The 9,778-nt window shown below is 36.9% G+C and overlaps 2 protein-coding genes across 3 annotated transcripts; one reads left to right on the forward strand and one right to left on the reverse strand.

The window, feature by feature from the left end:
* The first annotated feature begins 437 nt into the window (after nucleotides 1-437).
* Nucleotides 438-2,743, forward strand: LOC114186573 (ABC transporter B family member 9-like). Of its 2 annotated transcripts, none has more exons than XM_028074525.2 (5): nucleotides 438-690; nucleotides 813-1,041; nucleotides 1,127-1,393; nucleotides 1,472-1,735; nucleotides 1,914-2,743. In XM_028074525.2, the coding sequence occupies exons 1-5, from the start codon at nucleotides 539-541 to the stop codon at nucleotides 2,553-2,555; spliced, it is 1,554 nt and encodes a 517-aa protein (XP_027930326.2). In that variant the 5' UTR covers nucleotides 438-538; the 3' UTR covers nucleotides 2,556-2,743. The 2 variants fall into 2 exon arrangements, with proteins under 2 accessions (XP_027930326.2, XP_085530769.1); XM_085674643.1 differs by having other exon boundaries at nucleotides 558-700.
* A 969-nt stretch (nucleotides 2,744-3,712) lies between these two features.
* Nucleotides 3,713-9,404, reverse strand: LOC114186570 (ABC transporter B family member 9-like). The gene is made up of 12 exons (XM_028074516.2): nucleotides 9,073-9,404; nucleotides 8,709-8,763; nucleotides 8,402-8,577; nucleotides 7,967-8,188; nucleotides 7,635-7,873; nucleotides 7,028-7,553; nucleotides 6,670-6,943; nucleotides 5,862-6,501; nucleotides 5,553-5,781; nucleotides 5,202-5,468; nucleotides 4,854-5,117; nucleotides 3,713-4,742 (listed from the first exon to the last, which is right to left on the reverse strand). Exons 1-12 carry the CDS (start codon nucleotides 9,325-9,327, stop codon nucleotides 4,098-4,100), a joined length of 3,792 nt encoding a protein of 1,263 aa, XP_027930317.2. The 5' UTR covers nucleotides 9,328-9,404; the 3' UTR covers nucleotides 3,713-4,097.
* Nucleotides 9,405-9,778: the final 374 nt, after the last annotated feature.

Raw genomic sequence — 9,778 nt, forward strand, 5'->3', positions numbered from 1 at the left:
ATACCCATACCCAGTCAAAGCGGGGATTCCCGTCAAAACGGGGACGGGTTCGGGTGATACCCACGGGCACGGGTTTATTTGCCATCTCTATGTGTGACCGAGAGATAAAGGCGTAATCAAACAGAGAGAGGTGTGACTAGAAGTCATCCACGGCGATGTTTCCACAGTTAATCAAAGAAGAGGGCCAATAGGGCTTCCAAATATCCAACACCTCCGACAAATAATCGCTCCTAGAGGTGGGGAGTTCTCTCAAATTATAAGGTTGTGAATTCTCTCAAATTATATGGGAGTGCTGGCAAAGATTTTGGCATTCCGATTTTCAAATAAAAAATGAAACACCCATCCTAAATTGCACAACATCATGACCTCACATTCATGGAAATTAAATTAAATTAAAGTTACAGGCTCAAAAATCTTTTATCTTCCTTTTCACATACCAGATAACTTTTCTATATTGCTGACAGTGGCGATCATGACTTTTTGATTCCTTTCTTGGCAACTCAAGCATGGGTCAAATCTTTAAACTACTCCATTGTAGATGATTGGAGGCAATGACATACAAATGGCCAAGTTGCAAAACTACTTATTCGGGATAGCAGGTGGGAAACTTATAGAGCGAATTCGTTCAATGGCATTTAATAAGGTTGTGCACCAAGAAATCAGTTGGTTCGATCATCCTTCAAATTCATGGTATGTCGAGGTGATAATTACTTCCAATTATAAAAGACAAAATAAACATGCAATCATGTCATATATTAATTCCTTCAACTCATCTAACTCAAAAAAATAAAAAAAAATGGATTTCCATGCAGTGGTGCAGTTAGTGCAAGGCTAGCTACTGATGCTTCAACAGCGAGAAGTCTCGTCGGTGACAACTTATCCCTCATTGTGCAAAACATAGCAAGAATCACAACTGGTTTAGCTATAGCATTCACTGCTAATTGGATTCTGGCTTTTGTTATTCTGGCTGTGTCACCCTTGTTGCTTCTACAAGGATACCTTCAGACCAAGTTCGTAGAACGATTCAGTGCAGATGCAAAGGTTGGTCTAAATTCTGTTTTGCTGATTCCATCCGCAGAAATGAGAAAGTAGGCACATATTGACAAGTTTCCTTTGAGTTGTATAGGTGAATTATGAAGAGGCAAGTCAGGTGGCAAATGATGCTATTGGTAGCATTAGAACTGTTGCATCATTCTGTGCTGAGCCAAAGGTGGTGGATATGTACAAGAAGAAATGTTCAGGGCCAGAAAAACAAGGTGTTCGTTTGGGGCTTTATAGTGGTGTAGGACTAGGCTTCTCTTTTCTTGCTCTATACTGCACAAATGCTTTCTGTTTCTACGTAGGATCGCTTCTTGTGCAAGACGGTAAAGCAACCTTTGAAGAAGTTTTCCAGGTATGTCATTGTAATGTAACGGTCCACCTTAACTTGATGTTTTCTTCTGATATAGTTCTTACTATAGATTTTATGCAGGTTTTCTTTGCCTTAACAGTTACAGCAGTTGGTGTTTCCCAGAGTAGTGCCTTGGCTCCAGATACTAACAAAGCCAAAGATTCTGCAACTTCAATAATCAAAATTCTTGAGACCAAATCAGCGATTGACTCCAGCAGTGATGAGGGCAAAACACTAGACCTCATAAAAGGTGATATTGAACTACAACAAGTCAGCTTTTGTTACCCAACAAGGCCTGACATTCAAATCTTCAAGGATTTGTGTCTAAGCATGCCAGCTGCAAAGGTAACCACTAATCATTAAGAACAAAACTTAGGTATAACTTGTTAGGTGCATTTGATGTTGTCTTTTAGTTTCATCTCGATAATATGGTAATAAAAATTTGCATTGAATGGTAACATATCTAATTATTAAGCTTTTGGGTTGTACAAATCTAATAATTTGTTGAAATATGTCTGTGTAGACCGTTGCCTTGGTTGGGGAAAGTGGGAGTGGAAAATCAACAGTGATCAGCCTCATAGAGAGATTTTACAACCCTGATTCTGGACGTGTACTACTTGATGGAGTGGATATAAAAAACTTGAGACTGAGTTGGTTGAGGCAACAAATGGGTTTGGTTGGTGAAGAGCCTATTCTTTTCAATGAAAGTATTCGTGCCAACATAGCTTATAGTAAAGAGGGAGGTGCGACAGAGGAAGAGATAGTTGCAGCAGCAGAAGCAGCAAATGCACACAAGTTCATATGCTCTCTTCCACATAGTTATGACACCCCTGTGGGAGGACGAGGGACACAACTGTCAAGAGGACAAAAACAGCGCATAGCCATTGCAAGAGCCATTCTGAAAGACCCCAAAATCCTTTTGCTGGATGGGGCAACCAGTGCACTTGATGCAGAATCTGAGTGTGTGGTTCAAGAGGCTCTTGATAAAGTCAGTGTTAATAGAACTACCGTTGTGGTAGCTCACCGTCTTCCAACAATTAAAGGTGCTGACATTATAGCAGTCGTCAAAAATGGGGTCATTGCTGAGAAGGGGAACCATGAAGCGTTGATGAAGATCGATGGAGTTTATGCTTCATTGGTATCTCTCCATATTAGTCAATCATAGTGTGAAGAAAAATGCCAGTGCCATGTACATTACACGTCACTAGATAGCATCAAATTTTGCAACTTCTTCACTTCTTTTTTTCTTAAATGACTTGAAAATTCATTCTAAAGTCTTGTAAACACATATAAAGATCATTTCCCAGATTCTGGAGAGAAATTTTCCATAAGTATTATTAAATTTTTATTACAGTGGTTTTTTTAATATTCAGTTTTACAGTAATTACTTATAGTATCTAATGAACAAGAACATAATTGAAGTCTTTCAACTTTTAAAAGGACAATTATTTCAGAACAAAAAATAAAACATCAATAATAATTGGAAGAGTGTATATTTGCTAATAATAACTAGGGGGGGCATAAAGTTTCTCTTTATAATCAAATACTAGCTGATGATATGTTGGGTTTTTTATCATTAGTAAGAATCTAATTAAGTGAGTGTAGATTGGTGGTGATAACGACGAAAATTGGAAGATTTTAAGTTTTCGTAAAAACTTATTTAAAAACATCTTCTAAATTAAAATTTAGTTGGTAAAATGTTGAAAATCGTAACATTATTTAAGTTGATTGCCTTATTAAATGGAAAAATAAATGTACAGTTCTAAGAGACTCTGAATACACACATGTTCTACAAAATAAAATATTATCACTAAGGTCATTAATTTTTTAATTTTTGAGTAACTACCAGTATAAATATTGCGAGTTCGCTGCTAATGGCGTGATACATTATATTGTATTAACATGATTATATGAAAAGTCATTAATAATAATATTAATATCAATATATATTTTTCAAATGCATAAAATTGTCAAATCATTCATTGAGTTATTTGACGAAGGAATGTCTTTCTCTATGGTACAAAATGAGGAATGATTTAAATTTTTGTGAGAAGCAAGATTAAATATCCATTTTTTCGATATGTCATTGACACCACCGATAAGCATTGTCTCAGCACGGTTCAGAGTCAGGTTTTATGAATTCCTCTGTTACAAATGCTTTCTATTAACTTATTTTACAAAACAATACAAAATATAGATAAAAATTAAAAAAGAATTAATTTATTCATGACAATAAATACACAAAAATATATAAAAAGCTACATTATCCGTGAGCATAGGTATAGCGGTGCAAGAAAGAGTAGAGATGCTTGTATAGAGTTTCTTACAGAGAAAACAAACTTATACTATAAGATGCTTCATAAGTTCATTAAAAAATAGAACTAACATGGAAAGAGAAGAATGGTGAAGAGAAACCGAGCAATTGTCGTATTTGATGCTGAATATTATCACATTTAACACTCTAAATCATATTCAAAGACAAATCAGCCCATCATCGTACCTGAACATGTTATTAAAACATCTTTTATGTGTTTTTGAATGACAAAGAATGTCATTTTTTCTCTCTAACGTTATAAAACGTCACTACTCCCTTCTAATCATAGACATTCACATCCTCTACTTTTATTAGTTCGAGAATTTGAAATAATGAGAAGATCATGTCTCTAGGAACCAACTGTTTTCCAAGCAATGGTGCTTGATAAGAAATTTAAGATGCAGTCGTATGTAGAGCGACCAATGATGCATAGACTCCATCAATAATCTTCATCAACTCATTATGTGTTCCCTTCTCAGCTACCGCTCCATCTTTCACTACAGCTATTATATCAGCCCCTCGAATTGTTGTGAGACGGTGAGCTACTACTACTGTAGTTCTATTCACACTCACTCTATCTAGAGCCTCTTGAACTACTTTCTCTGATTCGGCATCAAGTGCACTAGTTGCCTCATCAAGCAAGAGGATTTTGGGATCTTTCAGCATGGCTCTTGCAATGGCTATGCGCTGCTTTTGTCCTCCTGAAAATCGTGTGCCTCTTTCTCCAACAAGGGTGTCATAGCCTTCGGGAAGAGCACATATGAATTGGTTTGCATTGGATGCTTTGGCTGCTGCAGTTATCTCTTCCTCTGTGGCAACTCCTTCTTTTCCATAAGCTATGTTGGCACGAATGCTTTCATTGAAGAGAATAGGTTCTTGACCAACCAAACCCATTTGCTGTCTCAACCAGCTTAGTCTGAACTCTTTTATATCCACTCCATTCAGTAGTATACGTCCAGTGTGAGGGTTGTAAAATCTCTCTAAGAGGCTGATCACTGTTGATTTTCCACTGCCACTTTCTCCAACCAAGGCAACAGTCTGCAAACACATTCATATCAACAATGTAGCTACATTACATGTTCCCAGATAAAGTTTATTTGTACAACTCAAAAGCTTAATTACTGGAATATCCAAGTATCAGTTGACTACCTTTCCAGCTGGAATGTTTAGACACAAATCTTTGAAAATTTGAATATGAGGCCTAGTTGGGTAACTAAAACTGACATGTTGAAAATCAATATCACCAGAAATGGCTTCTAGTGTTCTACCCTCATTGCTGCTGGAGTCAATGGTGGGTGTACTGTCAAGAATGTTAAATATTGAAGCTGCGGAATCTTTGGCTTTGTTGGTGTCTTGTGCCAAGGCACTAGACTGGGAAATGCCGATTGCTGTTATTGTTAAACAAAAGAAGACCTGCACAAATTTTGTGGTGAGAACTAGATCAAAAGAAACATCAAAATAAACATGGAGCGAAAGGTTTTGGTTGACTTATTTCACCTTGAAAACCTCTGGAAAAGTTGCTTTCCCATGTTCCACAAGAACAGATCCTATGTAGAAACAGAAAGCATTTGTGCAGTACAGAGCCAAAAAAGAGAAACCAAATCCTGCACCACTCACAAGCCCCAACCGAACACCTTGTTTTTCTGGCTCTAAACATTTCTTACGGTACATATCCATCACCTTCGATTCGGCACAAAATGATGCGATAGTTCTGATGCTACCAACAGCATCATTTGCCACCTGACTTGCCTCTTCGTACTTTACCTACACAGCAGTCAAAAGATTCTCTTGATATCCATCCATATTCCATAATGCATAATTTCAAACAAAACTGAAAGTAAAACTAACCTTGGCATCCGCACTGAATCCTTTAAGAAACTTCATCTGAAGAAATCCTTGCATAAGGACCAAGGGTGACACAGCCAGAATAATGAAAGCAAGAATCCAATTAGCAGTGAATGATATAACTAGACCAGCTATGATTGTTGATAAGTTTTGCACAATGAGGGCCAGTGTATCACCAACTAGACTTTTCACTGTTGAAGCATCACTAGATAACCTTGCCCCAACTGCACCACTGGAAAGTGATTCATATCCTTTAGTTGACGAGTATAAGAAATTGCAACACATAATAATTAAAATATCTTACTAAAATACCTTGAATTTGCAGGATCATCAAACCAACTGATTTCTTGATGGACAACCTTTTCAAATGTCAGTGAACGAATTCTTTCTACTAATTTTCCTCCGGCAACGCCGAAGAAGTAATTTTGCACAGGTATGACCACAAGAGTAATTAAACCCAAACCCACATATAGAAGTGCCCAGAACCTAGAATCTTTCCGCTGTTTTTCTGGAGGTTCAAAGAACATAGATATTGCTGAGGAAAACAAGAAGCCAAACATAGGGAAGACAAGACCATTTATTATTGCAGCAACGGATCCAAGCACTAACACAGGAACTTCAGGCTTGTTTAAGTAGGCCAAACGTCTCAAAGAAACCTTCTTAGCATCACCTTTACTTTTTTCAACATCCCCATCTTCTATTTCTACAGATTCATGTACCCCACTTCGATGAGAAAGAGTAAAGCTATGTGAGTGTCTACTAGATGAATCTCTTCTTAATGAAACTTGTCTCTGAGTGGAAGATCTAGCTATGTGGCTATCAAAAATAACATTGTTACTTGACTTCTCTGCTTCAGAATTATGGCTACCCTCAGCTTCCGTAGCTCCTTCCTGTAGGCGAATAAGCTGAGAATAAGCACCGTCAACATCCTTGATTAACTCATCATGAGTTCCTACAAATAAAACCAAGCGTCAAAAGTGAACACCTTGTTCCAAGATGTCTCAAAAAATTGAATTTTCTTTCATAGATTGCGACAATGAGTTAACATGATATAGAAAATGGACCCAAACTACTTTTGACATACACACATAAAGAAAAAAACAATTGATTCACGTTTAACCTTGCTCCACAATTTTTCCTTGATGAACCACCGCTATGGTGTCAGCATTTCTGATTGTTGTCAAGCGATGTGCAACAACTACAGTAGTCCTTTTTGACATGGCTTGTTCTAATGCTTCTTGAACAACACGTTCGGACTCGGCATCTAATGCACTAGTTGCTTCATCAAGAAGAAGGATTCTTGGGTTCTTTAAAATTGCCCTTGCAATTGCAATTCTCTGCTTTTGCCCACCAGAAAGTTGAGTCCCATTCTGGCCTGCCATTGTCTCAAGGCCCTACTAGCAGAATAAAACACATTAATAGAATTAATAAAAGAAAGCAACCTAAAACGAGAATTGATTTTGGAACATTTATTACACCTGAGGCAGCTTGTCAATGAACGTATTGGCATTAGCAAGTGTTATTGCTGACTTAATTTCCTCATCAGTTGCACCTTCTTTTCCATACATAATGTTCTCTTTGATACTTGCTGCAAACAGAATAGGTTCTTGACTAACCAACCCAATTTGTTCTCTTATCCATCTAACCTGAAAATTCTTCAAATTGACGCCATCTATCAGTACCTCTCCAGCATCAGGATCGTAGAATCTTTCCAATAAGCTTATCACAGTAGACTTTCCACTTCCACTTTGACCCACTAAAGCAGCAGTTGTGCCACTGGGAACATATAATGAGAATCCAGAGAAGATCTGCACATTTTTCCTTGCAGGGTAGCTAAAGTAAACATCTTTTAGTTCAATATCCCCCCTTATGTCTTCCATGACAACACCATTGGTGTCATAAGCATCAATTTCTGGCTTTCTTTTAATTGTCTCAAACATCTTATATGCTGCTGCTTGTCCTGCGGCAAATGCGTTTAGGCAAGGAGATGTTTGACCAAGTGACCTGCGAATGTTAGAAAGATTAATCAGGTTTCAGTTCTTCATTAGGAATGCTAAGCTATGTGAAATCCAGAAAAAATCTTACGTTCCGCCAGTCATAAGAGCTATTATTACAGTGATGACGGTTCCACCCTGGAATTCTTTCTCAATAACCAGTTTAGAACCATACCACATTGCAAGTGCATAGGTGCAGAAGACAATCAACAAAAGTAACCCCATTCCTAAACCAGAGGTCATCCCTTGTTGAACCATAGTTTTATAAGCAATTTTTAACTTGATATTATACTTTTCTATTGCTTTTCTCTCACCAGTGAAAGATGCCACCTAGTTACATTGCAGAAGAAATTCAAGGACAATGGTTAGATAAAAATCATTCATTTTTTTTTTCTACAACTAATTTGTGTGACTGTGACTTACTGTTCTAATAGCTCCCACTGTTTGTTCAACCACAGTTCCTGCCTCTGCGTAAGCAGCTTGGCCACGACTTGACATTCTGCTCATCAACACGGACAGAATTCCACGAGTAACAACAATACATGGTATACATGCGACCAAAACAACAGTAAGTCGCCATCCTCTTACAAAGGCAATCACAAAGCCACCAATAAAAGTTGAAGCAAGTTGTATAAACTTCCCAACCTATCAATATAATTTTTTATCGTAAGTACAAAGGATGAGAAGTCAGAAAAAAAAATCGTTAGCATAAATTAGTTTGTCATTGTTCTTTTCAATATTATGTTGCCAGTGTTTTTTCATCATTATTATCGATGTTTAAATTTTCTCGACTAGTTAACGTAATACTTGCAGACCATGACCCATAATAACAATTGAGATTATCTTGGAGTATGATACCTTTTCTCCCATGGAATCTTGAATGAGAATAGTGTCACCAGACATTCTCCCAATAACCTCACCAGTTGTTGTCTCAGTGTCAAAGAAAGCAATGTCCTGCTTCAATATAGTTTTCAAGTACAAACCTCGAATCCTCGCGGCTTGTCTTTCTCCTGTCACCATCCAACATGTTACCTCTGCAACATTTAACAAAACCACCGTAACCCTGATATCAAAATTCTGCAATTATCTGACACTGAACTAACACAACATAATATATAGTCTCTAAGAAATAAATAAACAGAAAAAGAAGCGTGTGCCGTCTTACGGAGAAACGAGGCAACTCCACTCGCAATAGCCAAGTATACAAATAATAACGAAACCTGAAATTTGAAATAAGAGTACCAAAACATAAAGTTAATGTTACTTTAGACGTAATGCCAAATTTGTAATTTTATTAGAGTAGTAATATTTTTTGCATGTAGTAATCAAGGAAAACAACCCTTTTGCATATAAAGACCAAGACTGTGTTCAATGGTCCTCCTTCTTACCCTTCTACATAACCAGGATTATTTTGAACCATAAAGAATCATAAAGAACCATTCTTGTCTGTGTTATGAGTATTCCCCATCCCGTTGGAGCAGATACTATAAAAAGAAAAAAAAAAACTTTCATTGCATGCACACATATACCTTAGAAACCTCTTTGATGGTATTTGATGGATCGGTGGAGCCAAAGGTGTTGATAAGCTTTCCTACAATGACAGACATGATAGGCTGCGACCAGCCATTAGCCATGGCAGAGATTGTGCCAATGGCCATGAAGGCCACGTCAAGATGATCTGCAAAAGTGAATAGCTTGTAGAAGGGAACCTTCTGGTTGGCATTGTCTCTTTCATGGTGTTGAGGTGACGTAGAAGAAGGTGGCATGTCGGTGTTGTGTGCCATGGCTGGCTCAAGAGAGATGAAGAGCAAACCAAATAAGGAAGAAAAGAGTGAGAGAAGTGGGAAGAGTTATTGGTGGAAGATTACATGATTCAGTTAATATGTTTCTATTTATATCAGTCACTTCATTAATACTTTATCGTCATGATGGAACATTTTTCTATTCTTTCTATGTATGACATTAGTAAAAAATATAGACAAATTTTCTGTTAATATTTTTATGGTGGGTAATAGATCTAGAAGAACTTTTGCTTTTCTTTTCTAATTTTAGAAATTTGTGTTTCTTGATATATCCAGAAGAATTTGTCAACTAATTGAAAAATTATTTCCTATATAATTTTAGAACAATAGTATAAAAACCAACAAGTTTTGTTATATATGTCTCAAAATGATAATATTATCCTTTATTTCCATTTAAGTATACTTTTTATCATTAATAGATAGTTTTACACAA

The sequence above is a fragment of the Vigna unguiculata genome, chromosome 6, assembly GCF_037176805.1.
Source record: "Vigna unguiculata cultivar grain cowpea cultivar isolate G323 ecotype 2 chromosome 6, ASM3717680v1, whole genome shotgun sequence".
Taxonomy (NCBI): Eukaryota; Viridiplantae; Streptophyta; class Magnoliopsida; order Fabales; family Fabaceae; genus Vigna; species Vigna unguiculata.